This window comes from Amblyomma maculatum, chromosome 3, assembly GCF_055883805.1.
Source record: "Amblyomma maculatum isolate TAMU_Amacu chromosome 3, ASM5588380v1, whole genome shotgun sequence".
NCBI lineage: Eukaryota > Metazoa > Arthropoda > Arachnida > Ixodida > Ixodidae > Amblyomma > Amblyomma maculatum.
The window spans coordinates 152,789,241-152,802,820 of NC_139346.1; the positions used below are offsets into that span (position 1 = coordinate 152,789,241).

The 13,580-nt window shown below is 45.8% G+C and overlaps 1 protein-coding gene across 1 annotated transcript in view; it reads right to left on the reverse strand.

Moving 5' to 3' along the window:
- Positions 1–3,628: 3,628 nt before the first annotated feature.
- Positions 3,629–13,580, reverse strand: part of aPKC (protein kinase C iota type) — a 42,866-nt gene continuing 32,914 nt past the window's right edge. Inside the window, exon 18 of the mRNA XM_084598258.1 lies at positions 3,629–8,842. Coding sequence (XP_084454384.1) covers positions 8,755–8,842 — 88 coding nt within the window. The 3' untranslated portion in view covers positions 3,629–8,754. The remainder of the gene's footprint in view (positions 8,843–13,580) is intronic.

The following is a 13,580-nucleotide window of genomic DNA, read 5'->3' on the forward strand; positions in this document are numbered from 1 at the left end:
CGAAGAGATTAACGTCGTCCGCGTAAATGCTGAACTTATAATCCAAAATCAATGAGGTGCAAGGGCGACTTTAACGTAGAAATTAAGGTCGACGGCAAAACCGTACCAAGAGTCCAGCAAATCAGAATCCTCGAACTTTTTATTCAAGAGGATGGGTATAACGACGGAACGATAAAGAAACTCACTACCTACGCGACGCAAGTAACAGGAATATTTAGGAGGATTGCATTCAAAGGCAGAGGCCTCAAAGAGAGAAGCCTCTTGAGACTGATGCAGGCGTACATAATAAGTCGAATATGCTATGCCACACCGTTCCTCAACATCAGGACTAATGAAAAAGATAAGATAGACGCACTCATCAGGCGTTGCGTCAAGAGGGCGCTGGGTCTACCCATCTCCTCTTCTACGGAACGCCTGATAGAAATGGGAGTGCATAATAGCTGGACGGAACTTGCTGAAGCGGTGAGAATCGCCCAACATGAAAGATTAAGTAGGTCGAGCACGGGTCGAACCATCTTAGAATGGGTGGGTCGAAAAATAGATAGGGGCACAGTCGACAAGGTTGCCCTACCACCACAATGTCGCGAGAACATCATTGTCCGTCCTCTCCCCCACAACATGCACCCAGAATACCACAAGGAGAGACGGGAGAAGAGAGCAGAAGCACTGGTTAAAAGTGCAAAAGAATTCAGAGTAAAAGAAGTTGCCTACATAGACGCTGCAAGCGGCCGATCAGGGGCGGCAGTCGCCGCGGTAGTCGATGGTAGCGGCGCACCAGTCGTCTCCGCCACCATCCGAAGCAGAAACATAGACACGGCTAAAGAGGTCGCAATAGCGCTCGCTTGCGTCGGAACGAAGGCTAGATTGATCTTTAGCGACAGTAAAATTGCTCTCTGGAATATCGGAAAAGGCAGGGTCTTGCAAGAAGCCACTCGAATTCTAAAAGCTGCAACTAAAATCGATCGCAAAATCACCCTAATTTGGGTCCCAGCACACACGTCCGCCCCTGGCAACGAGGCGGCCCATGATTTAGCCCGAGATCTCTACTTCCGGGCAAACGCGGAGCCGCCCGACTGCCAGGCGATGGACGAACGCTTGCAAACCTATAAAGAAATAATCGAAAATTATAGATTAGGAAGACGTCTGATGCCGCCACCGGATCCTAGCTTAAATAATAAAGAGGCCATAGCCTGGCGGCGATTACAAGCCGGAAATTTCCCGAACCCTGTCTGGTTGTTTCACACCCAGATAGATGAGAGAAAAAACGATAAATGTAAAGCCTGCGAAGCGAGGGGGACCCTCGACCATATACTTTGGGAATGCCCTAAGTCTCCGGGCGCTAGGGACAACATTAAAAGTAGCGAAGCCTGGGAAACCCTGCTGCGAAGCGACGTCCCCGCTGACCAGCAGAAAGCCGTCCGCCTGGCGGCTGAGGCCGTGAATAACCAATGTATATTCGCCAGTCCTTAGTCGCGGAGGTTCCAGCCCCCGTTCCTCAGGCCTGCGTGCCAGGAGCGGGGAGTAGGGGCCTCCTAAATCGGTGGAAATTAAAGTTTTAATCAATCAATCAATCCGCCACCCTTCGGTGGCGGGTACAATTACGGCCTACAACAGGTACAACCACCGATGGCAGGCTATCCCCCACCTCAAACGGCAGGGACCTGCCAGTTCCAGCCCCGTAGGGCCACGAGCAATCCCCCTCCCCCGTGCGTTCCTTAAGCGGTGTTGTGGCTGTAGGAAGAAAATGCGCGGGCCTTCTACTGGCTCTATAGCTGAGCCACCTCTGCTGCCTCGTGCGGATAGAGGAGAAAAAGTAGAGAAGAAAAAGAAGAGGGAGAGAAAGACGCGCGCCGTCCACCACCTAAGCGGTGGCGGGTGCAACGACGGCCTGTCAGTCCCACCCAGCCCCGTGGAGCCAGGAACAGCCACACCTTCGCTGGTGAATATAGGGCAGTGCCACGCATCTAGCCCGCTCATAAGCTCGTAGCTCAGTTTTCATTGAGTTTCCCAGTCGTTGCCAATTGTTGAACCGAAAGGTGTTGTTGCACATGCGCTTTAGGGCATGTTATTCATTCCTTCATGCTTTAGGGTGTGATCCTTTGTACATGGTTGGCCTATATATTGAATGTGTCTACCTGGATTAAAATCAAGTTGATGTCTAGCGTTCGTGGTGTCCGTCTCTCTTTTTCATTGTCTTTAGCACTATTACCATATGCCTTGTATATATCAAGTCCCGCTCTGCAGATCAGCTCACATTGGCCTTCAGGTGTGGAGTACGCGAGATGCCCGGACACCGACTTTTCATTCCACAATTACTTTTATATTATTTGTTCAAGTTGGCTTTTGGAGGAAGGGACATCTCAGTGCACATCTCTTAATGAACATCTTCTCAGTGGACACCTCTAATTATCTGAGGTACATATGTCGTCGGTTCGAATCCCTATCGCGAACTAGCCTCGGACTTGATAAAAAGATGGATACCAAACAGGAAGCGAAGTGGCAAGGTGTGCTGTGGTCTAACAGGTGGTGTCGTCTTCCATTGGAGACACTTTGCCTCTCTTCTCTCTTCGGTAAGTAGAGGGAGGTATTCCCCTGATGGGGCTGGGACAGGTAGGTCACCGCCGCTTGCGGCGGGGGCTTGCCTGCCACCGCATTATCTGTTGTAGGCCGTCATTGCACCCGCCACCGCTTCGGTGGTGGACGACGGCCGTTGTTGCGGCTCGCGTCTTTCTCTCCCTCTTCCTTTTCTAGACAGCGGAGGTGGCTCAGCTACAGAGCTAGTAGCAGGCCCGTGCATTTTCTTTTCCTTCTTCCTACAGCCACAACAACCTCGTAAGGCCAGGAAGAGCCACCCTTCATCGCCTTCCACCCCGGTGGAAAAGAGGCAGCCAACACAAGCAAGAAAAAAAGCTCGCGAAAACACGTGACGGTGCTCGGCCAATGGGAGCGTCGAACGCAGAAGGAGAGTACCGGAGAGGAGGCGGGCGGCAATCTTCACGTTGGCGATAGAGGCCGTTCGCCGCAGCCACACTACCACAGCTGCGAAGAGCCGGATGGCGTATCCCCTGCTTTCTTAGCTTTGATCCATCGAAAACTGTTCTCGCCACAGTGCACCCTATGTGGGGCACCAAAAGCCGATTTCGAACATATGATTAAATGCTCGAAATTCCACCCTCCAGTCACTTGGCAACTCTCCGACCTCGAGCGATGGGAGGCTGCGGTGTCCAGCTCTGAACTAGCCGTTCAAAAGCGGCTGGCGGAATGGGCTTTGGGAGTCGCTGGGAAGCGCCAGCTTCCGGCCACAACACGTAGCCAAGAGGCGACCCGTCATTAGGATGCACCCAACATGGCATAACGTTTTTCACCACTACCACTAGTCAAACGACTCGAGGTGAGAGAGACAACGACGCTAACTCGGAATACGGACGTACGGAGTTCTAGCTGGTGTTAACGGACGCGATGCGACTAACGATCGAGGCTCCGCGTGTGCTACACGGATGGCCAGCTTCCGCTATTGACAAGAACAAGTCCTGTAACGGCCAAGTTTTGCAAATGCGACCCTTTATCGAGGCCGTCGATTTACTCAACGCGACGTCAGGATGAAGTAACCCACAAAACACAAGTGGTGTTACGATCGCCTCTGTACAATACTTTTCTTTTATTTCGTGGTGAGTACAGCTACGCAGCGTACTTTAAAGCTACACAGCATACAAGACCAATCCTGTAACGGCCACGCTTTGCAAATGCGGCCCTTTTTCGAGGCCGTCGATTTACTCGACGCGACGACAAGATGAAGTAACCCACAAAACACAAGTGGTGTTACGATCGCCTCTGTACAATACTTCTTTTCTTTTATTTCGTGGCGAGTACAGCTATGCAGCATTAGTGTAACAACTACACAGCGGCAGCAAGGATTGGCAGCGCGCAAGTGCCGTACAACTGCGCGAGTGCGCGCGTACAATATGCGATCTCTCTCGACACCATCATCACCGATCGGCGAACAAGGCGACAGATATGCACAGTCAACAAACAGGCAAGCTGCCGTTACGACGGCAAATACATTCACGATGCGATGTCCTTCTAAGCAATAGGAGGAGACGTCGGTCAATATGGAAGAAGCACTCTATTGTCATGCATGCGTACACTCACTTTGAAGAAAATAGCGCACGCTGTCAAACAGATGGCTTGCACGCGACGTGACGTGCGCCATGATGAAGCACCGGGCATAACTTCCACAGTGCAGCAACGTTGGAACAGGTGGTGGCGATATATTATAAGCGTACGTATTACCGATAAAGGCTCATATTTTTCTTGCTCTTGGCCTCCAGCACGTGGCGGTCACTGTGGCGTCTGTGCAAGCCATCTACATGTATATATATATGTATGTACACAGGCTGCGCAAGGCGCGTCGGGAAAAAAAGAAAACATGGTAATCGACAGGAAGTACAGGGATTAAAAAAGGGGTATGCACACATAAAAAAGAAAGGCCTCAGTGTCTGCGATCCAGTAATCGCTGAACGGCAGTGCTCATGCAATGCGAGTAAAGGCCAAATAATAATAATAATAAAAAAAAGGTTAAATTTCGCCACGTTTTCATCTGAAGAATAACAAAAAGGCTGCTCTAATTGCGAAAAGCTCCGAATTTCTAAGAAACAATAATGAGTGCTTCAACTTCATTCAACATAGAGTAATGGTCAGATATCAAAGCTGCACTCCACAGGGAATGTGGCCAACACTACATATCTAGTAGATATACTACTCAAGAGAAAGTGCAGCTACTGAGGAGTGCAATTAGTGTGTGAATACATTTTGCTCATTTAGTGCCGAATTTGTCACCAAAATACCATACATCGTGCTGAAATGAAGCTTTAGCAAATACTCACCCCGGCAAGTAGTGCAGCAATTGGCAGCGAGCGTGGACTCTGCAAAATGCCTCAGGATGCAACGGTTGCTTGGGCCTCAATTTGAGAAGTGTCTCAACATTAACTGCTTCAGCATCTATTAACAAAACTGCTTTCTGTGCAAGATGATTCTGCTTCAGATCTGTAATGTTCTCTCATAGTACAAAGGGCAACATGGGCCAACTGTTAAACGTTGTTCGGATGAACTGTACGGATGTCCATCAACTGTAATCGTCACCGTTACTTGCTCTGTAACGTTATCAAGTAGTGAAGATATTTGAGTGAGTGGCAGCGCTGAAAGTGGTCACACAAAAAGCAAAGAATATTCATGACCAATACCTTATACAGACGTGACAGGGTAACAGTTCTTTTGAGACAAAAGTGTTATAGATTCCATACGCATTATAAGAGGGATGAAAACGTGGAGAAACATTTGAGTCTTCTGTAAAAAGCAATGCATGGAACTAGCAAGCTGATATAGTGACAAGCGCGTGAGCAAAGGCAACAAACAAACAGCATCAAGGAATAGTACAGGGGGATCACTGAAACCGAAACAGCAAGTCACGCAAACATATATGCACAAATCACGGGCAACAAGAAGCTATATATATATATATATATATATATATAGAGAGAGAGAGAGAGAGAGAGAGAAAGGGTGAGGCCACAGGAAAGACAGCCCAGGTAACTGGCTGGCACTGACACACAGCTTGCACAAAGTGCATTAGTCAAAAGTGAGACTGGTGCACTGGAAATTGCAAAAAACAAAGGAAGACAATAACCGTGGCAAACCTACAGCACGTCCACGGGGCAGCAAGCTTAGACAAGCTGCCATATCAAGGAAAGCATGTATAGTCATGCACAAACAAAGAAGTGCAACGACAAAGTAATATGAGAATGAGTAAACAGCAACAAATGAAAATAATCACAATCACAACTGAATAATGATAAAAACATGACAGCATAGAAACGCAACATATTGCAGTCATATAAATACTCTGTGGCTGACAAAGGAAAATAAGGTGGATCACGCTATCAGAGCTGAAGCATGCACCTCTCAGTTGTACACAAATTTATCATAACAACGTGATAAAAAAGCAGTTATTAACAAGTAGTCAACAGGGAGTCATCACAATAATGCGCTGCAGTATTTTATGAGAGGGAGCCATGCCTTGCAGTTATGTTTTTCTTTTTTCTCTCACAACTGATATCTTTTTACAAACCAAACCAGACCACTCTTGTGTAGGGACATGGAAATAGCATATGAATGGACATATCACGAGCGCATTTCAGCACCTAGCAGCAGGCAGTGGCTGCACCAAGCATGCAGCAGGCCAAAGAAGAAAGTAGGCAAAGCAAGGATTTAGTCACTGAACAGCGAAACGTAAAATAATTACTACTAGTGTAAAAGGCCAACAATCACAAAAATTTCTATTGATATTACATAAACTGGGCATGACTGTCAAACTTCTTGCGAGGTAATGCAGCAACTATGCTCGTAAGCTAGTTGGATTCAGAGTGCACGATTTAATCTACTTTCCTTTGCTTCACAATCTCTAAAGAATTGAATGGTCAAAGAATTACCATTTTTAAATGCCTGTAAGCTGTATTGTGCTTTCTCCAAAGACAAGAAAACACCTCCAAGCATTTTTCTAAGGCATAGTTCAACGTCCCTCCGGAAGAGCCAATCTGTTTCTTTTGCACTTTTTATGAAAGTGACGTGTGCAAGAAAAAATGCAAAGATGCATAAAAGTGCACGGTCATTGTGCTTACCTCTTTTAAAAGGGAAGCCACACTGAAACCTTGTGTGACTGACCATTTTTCAACGAACAATTAAAATTTTCATCAAAGACTAAGACAAACTGAAAAAAAAAACAAAAACAAAGGAACGCTTAACTATTTGCAGTTGCACATTGAGATTTCACAAACAAACCAGTCCTCTCATATTAAAAATGTAAAGGAAGAAAAAATGCAAGGCAACTAATTTTTGCAGCTCACCTCAAGAATGCAAACAAAGCACCTGTGCTCTTGCAAAAGTCATCTTAGCAAGGTCGATGCCGCTCAGCACCGGAAGAGACTACAACTTGACCATTTGATTTTCTATACGGGAAAAACGTTACCAGTCCAAACACTAAAACAGTTGGCAAAAATGCTCTGTGCTACACATTTCTACACAGTAAGTGCAGTGCTGGTGAGAGTAACACTTCATGGTGTCAGCACTCCACACGCAGCTGGCAGGGACGGTCTCTCTACACAGTCCTGGATTTGGCCTAACTTTCTACGTCAACACAGCCTTTATAAATGCATTGCACATTTTTGGGCAGTCTGCAAGTGTTGCCCCACTGCTGAACTAAGAAACTGTTCCTTACATCAAGACTCAAATAGGTATAGCCTGATAATGGCCCAATGCCGGCAGCTTGTAGACTGCACTTTTTGGAATAGAACACCAAGCTTTATTTTATCTCAGCCGCTTTCTTAGCTCGGAGTGAAGGCAGCAACAGCACCGGTTGCCCAACATACAAGAAAATAAAGTTGTACTAGGCCAGGACAAAATTCCTGACCTTGGCTTAAAACACTTCAGTGCAAGAAAGGTAGAAACTTCAATGCACTATCACTTCCAGGCAGGCTACAGGTAGGCACAATCTAAACAGAAGTAATGTCGTCATTTACAGAAGATGTTTAGAACTATGCCCAATTCTATGCCTTACACTGATCCACCTAGACAGAAAGGGTCAACTGCCCAGGGATAGAAGAGGAGGAGAAAAGCCCACACTAACGGATGGAATGCACTCTTTGTATGTCCCTGGCGTCACAGGACGATAAGAAAAGGACCACGCCTAATACTATGAAATACGGTGAAAACACACAGCCGCTCTGGGAACTCTACCTGGCTCCCAGCAGAGTCAAAACTGGACCCAAAAAGGTGCCGCTGCTAGTCCGGCACCATGCTCTGGAACAACACTGTGGCACCGCAACTGATGCCCACAATCACCTGGCAATGGAATGTGCTACTTCGCTGCAGGAGGTTTGCCACAGGAAAGATTTCTGCATCGCTACTCTCTACATTTTTAGCGACTACTTTAATTAGGCTGGGTGACAGCACACTGGTGAACCTATGTCCTATGCAACCTACACAACACAGCCTCGCAGACCAGCAGCAACTTCTGAAAACAACTCCCCGGCCCAAAACTGAGCAAGAAGGAAAATGTTAATGGTGCCACTTAAGAGACTATAAGACTACTCTGTGGTTTTAAGTATTGTTAGCAAACCATTCGCCACGCACTGCTGGATCAAAGCATCTGAAGCATACCGATTCCCGAATCCACTGCCATCAATTACCGAATCCATCGCCCATAGGCAAAGGCCACAACACGTCGCACGCACGTCTGCAAGCAGACAGACGAAAAGCCCTACCACAAGTCAAAACAGCACTCGTGGCAACAACGGTGAGAGAAAAAAATCTTACAGGCTTTGAAAACAAGGCCTCCTTTGTGGTGTGTGTGGTCGACACAGGCCAGCCAGCATGAATCTGCGATCAGGCGCTCGAAACGAAACCTGCTTATGGTGTTCATTCCTCGTAACAGCTGTGCAAGATTCAAACATTTCTCACAAATAATCGTACGGCCCTCTCCTCGACCAGACACTCAAGTGTGAGCAAGGATGACTAAAGGGCTGGCTTGGTGCTGCGAGTTTTTCTTTACAGCCTGCACTCTTCTGCGTGGACTCCGAGAAGCCCTCTGAAGTGCCAGAGAGAGAGAAAGGGCACTTGAAACACCCTCAATGCCACCGCATGTCCCAACACGGACAGCAAAACAAAACGACCGGTGACAGGGAAAGGTAATGTGAGAGGTGGTTACACACAATCCTCCAGCGACATCAACAGTGGGTTGACGTACTCAAAGCCCTCGAACTCCGATTGGTCAATCTTCGAGATGACTTTCCTGAAAAGAAAAAAAAAAAAAAAAAGACAGGGACAGAGGGTCAACATCACAGGAGAGCTCCACCTGAGAACACAGAAGTCACAAAGGCATCCAGACATCAGAAATTAATAAAAGGAGTGCCTGTTTGCCCTGCACAAGATCAATAATATTGGGGCTATCGGTGTGGTTAGTTTACATCAAAAGGTTTGTTAAAGATTGAAATTGCCCTCCCTACTCCATGTTTTCTCCCAAGCCGAGGTAATGCTAGTCTTTGCTTTTGGTTGGAGGATGAGGAAGAAGCATTTTTATTTTGAATGACAAGGTATGCATACCTCCATGTTCCCTGGCATTCAATGCCACCAAGCTCTGCTACTTTCACTAGCTTGTAAGAAAAAAATAGAGAGGAAGCTCCGAACTCTTCTGTATCTCGAGCACACAACAAAATATCATCTATCTGATGGGTTGGGCAGCTAGAAATAGCAGCAAGCATACCTGTTGCTTTAAAGAGTCAGAGCGCAGGAATGCTGTCTAACACACACTGGCCCGAATGCCACTGCTGAATGTCAAGAGAACAAGAGTTGTCCTGCTGTGTACGGCAGCGGGCAGCAAAGTACAGTTCACTCAGAGCTGAGTCCGATCTAGACAACAGCTCGAGTGCCGTCTTGCTTGTTTTGCGGGCACTTGAAAACGGTGGCAAGGCGGCACTGATAACACCGCGTTTTGTGTTGCGGATGTTCCGGATTATCCGTTTGTGACAACAAACACAGTTTGCTTGCACGCTTTGGCATGCGTGAAGCGTGCTTCGGTCTAAGGAAGGTAATGCAAACAAGCACCAGATGTGAGTGGACATACTTAGAATAGATGTGCCAAAGAATTTCTGACGCAGTCACTTGATAACATTAACCTTGCAGTCACACAGGTTCAACGTGCAATACAGAGTGTAAAAATATCAATTAGTTTCTTTCCTACTAGCAAACAGGTATCAAGTCCTCCCCCCATTGCTCAACTTAATTTATATATTCAAAGCAAAGCCAACCTGTAAGCTCTCTTAGAAATGCAGGAATGCATGCTCCAAGGACATGCACTTCAAAAGGCACGCATGCACCGAGTGCAAACTGACCCTGGCTTATGACAATAGGGTTCCGTGGACTAATCACAAAAATACCCATTTCACTGAGAACAGAGCATTTATAAGTTACATAAGTCGATACTGTTGACCATAAACCCTGACTGCTCATTGGAGGGTCAAATTCTAAAGTTAAAGCTCAGCTACTTTGGCCATCTGATGAGAACAGAGGAGTCGCTGGAGAAAGATTTGACGTTGGGAAAGGTTGAGGGTCACCGGAGAAGGGGTAGGCAGCGAACGCAATGGTTAGATGGCATCCTCGAGGTGCTGCAGATGAGGTTATGTGATGTTAGGAAGATAGTGAGAGACTGGAAAGCGTGGCGTGATATGGTCCATAGGGTCACGAAGAGTCGGACACGACTGAACGGAACTGAAGACCACATAATGAAACACAGGCATTGCCATCACCAGCTGGTTTTGCAAGTGCAATGCATGCTCAAAAGTCAGTTTTGGACGCAGGCCCCAGAGGTTATGTACTTTGCTGCTGTCTTCAAAATGGCGACAACTAAAGTGTTTTCTATAACTATGTCACGAGCTTAAATTGCTGAGAGGGAAGGCTTTTAAATTCGATTTTCTCAAGAAAAAATATGACTTCTGCTGCTACAACACAAACGTCAACATGACCAGAACAAGATAAAGAACCAATTTTTACTGAGAATATTTCTTAACTTTAACCCTACCCATGAGGCAGTCAACATTTCAGTCGATATACTACTACTACTACTAAGTGCGCAGGTGGTGGAAGGACCTTTAATGCTGTTACTGGTTTATCCCGTGCGCGTCATTATGAAAATGAAGTTACAATGTTTCACGCTTCCAGGAATTACCTAATTTATCGCATTTAGTGCTTGTGCCATGCTGGTAACTGCTGTGGCCCTCCAGCCCAGGTAAGGCAAAGGTCATGCGACACTATTGGATCGTGCTCTGCATATTTTACAACCGTTTGGTTTTGGTTTGATGTGCTAGGATGCACAGAATTAGCTCTGCCACAGCACTGAGCCCAGTGGCATTTTCTGAAGTAAGAGCAAACTGACGTGCCAATTTACTAATGGCCAGCAACATGTTTAATTACAATAACGCTTAACTGCAATAGTTAAAAAGTTAACCACAGATGTGCAAATATTCAATATTTTCGACTATCAAATCGAATATCCGCCTATTCCTTTCGCCAAACATACTAAACATGGCACATTCAAAATCAGGTTTGGTTTGGTTTGGTATACACCGTTAACGCTGCAATAGAAGTCTCTGGTATTTTCGACCACACTTGTGTGCACTGACACAGTACAATACACAGACACCACCTAGCACTTTTCCTTTATTGAAATGTGACCATTACAGCCATGATCAAACCCGCATCCTTAGGTTCAGCAGTCAAGCACTCTAACCACCGAGCCATTGCAGCAGGGCCCTTCAGTTTATTCATAATGAATCAATTATGTTCTATGTTCTCAAGTTCCAAAGTAGTCAATGAATAACTGTAAAAAAGTTCAAGCACATTTTTTTTCCCCTTGCAAATGCTTTAAAAACAATGTCTCCTCAGGTGTCACACAGCACGCTGCCGCAACTGGTCTACATGAATAGTTAAGTACCACGACACGATCCTGTAGTGTAGTGGCATTTATAATGCTCATACCTGGGCTCCAAGACTGGGTGATGTAACAGCAGGCAGCTTTAGAAAACCCTACCTTGATGCCCTTATATATGAGAATCGATGACTCAAATGTAGCTCATGCCTGTCTCATGTATCGAGTCGTGGCACCAGTTTTCTGTCGTCATCATGACAGTCACGTGGAGGTCACAATATTAATAGTATACCGGTTCGTGTTGCACATCCTCTGGTGGAGATCAGTGCTATGCCTTTTCACATCTACAGTTATAACTCCATAAGTGATAGTGAGTGCAACATCACTACTATTAAACGCTCCATGAATTCATGACCCCTTTCTCAAGAATTTCATCTAGAAGTGTCAAGCACCAGGCCAAGAGAAATCTTATACTTATTGAAAACCGGTGGGAACCCCGTGGCGCCAGGGATCGAACCTGGTACCTCCTCTATGTAAGGTGGATATGCCCTAGCACAAGTACCGAATACTCAGTACATTGCAGAGCTGGGTAAGCTGGTACAACCTTAGAACGATTAAAATCAGCAGAACTCTGGTTATTACCTGTGTAATGCAAGTTGTGTATTGTATACTATTATCTTGCTGGAAAAAGTATGTTGAGCAAACGGGCCACTACTTAAATACCCTACTTAGAGAACATGAAAGGTCTGTACCTTCTGATGATGGTGTGCGAATTTGTCAAAACTTAAATACCCTACTTAGAGAACATGAAAGGTCTGTACCTTCTGATGATGGTGTGCGAATTTGTCAAAGCACTGCAGAAAGCATAAATGCAGTTCATTACTCAAGGATACCACCATTCTTGGATGGGGTAAAACAAAGAGCCAACGCTAAATCTTGGAGGCATATCGCATCATCAAAAACAAGATACATGCGTCAGCCATACTCCAGGAAGGTTGTTCTTAAGAAAATTAGGTTCTTAAGCTCTTTAGAGTACCCAGAGATAATTTTAGAAAGTGTGATGTCACGGGCATCGTTCTCTCTTTTATTATAACTTGTCATGTCATTTGTGTGTGTCTGGTTTCATTGCTGAAAGATGGAAGCTTGTTAATTTGAACAATAATTCAAATTTTCGAACAGTTTCGAACTGTGCTACTTGCTCCGGCCAAGTTCCATAGAAGTATGCGGATAAAAAAAAGCTGTTACGCTTCTTTCGTTCGTGTGGTTCTTTCACTGCTCTGAAAATATGTGCTTGTTAAGTGCTGTCCAGTGCATCGTGAGGTGAAACCTTACACGCGATACAGGCTGCTTGTGAGGGGTCATCGCTGCTACTGTGGCACACCGTGAAGGGTGACAAGAAGACCTCTAACCATTTCCAAGTTCCGCCTTGAGGCTCCCGACAGTGCACGGAATAGAGCATTGACAGCAATGCAAAAAATAGTCGCGCTGTCAAGATAATTGTTTTCTTACGTCCATCACAACTGGTACAATATTACATGCTGCAAACACCATTTTTATATGTTAAAGATAAAAAAAAAACTTATTTTTAAATACTGCTGGAGGGCTTCAGTGAAACAAATATTTCTGCCGCTATTTTTCAAACCTCATCTTTTACCCCCTGTCATTCATGCATGGCCTATCTGCCTGCACTGCGAGAGTGGGAGAGCTCATATAACAAAAAAGAAACACGCTTGCGCACTTCACTCATGAAAAGGATGCCCCAAGTGAAAACACATCCCTGTGCTTCACACATGACAGGATGCCTCAGCTCTTTATCAAGAAGTTCTGCTATTTCTGCAAGGTGATAACCCCCTGTTTACGAGGACATTCCTGACACAAAGACCTAATCCACAGCCCCATCTTGGGCTTATCTTTATGGCTGCAGGCACCTGAAGGAACGAGCAGATAATGCTAAGCAGGCTTGTGCAGTGCTCTTAGCTACAAGTACCGGGCATATTTACGGCCCAAGCATGTGCTGCAGCTTGCATGTGCACCACATTTCACGAGGTGGTGTTTGTAAATAGAAGAAGTACTGATGTCTTGAGAGATTTGGGAGGGATCAAAGCAA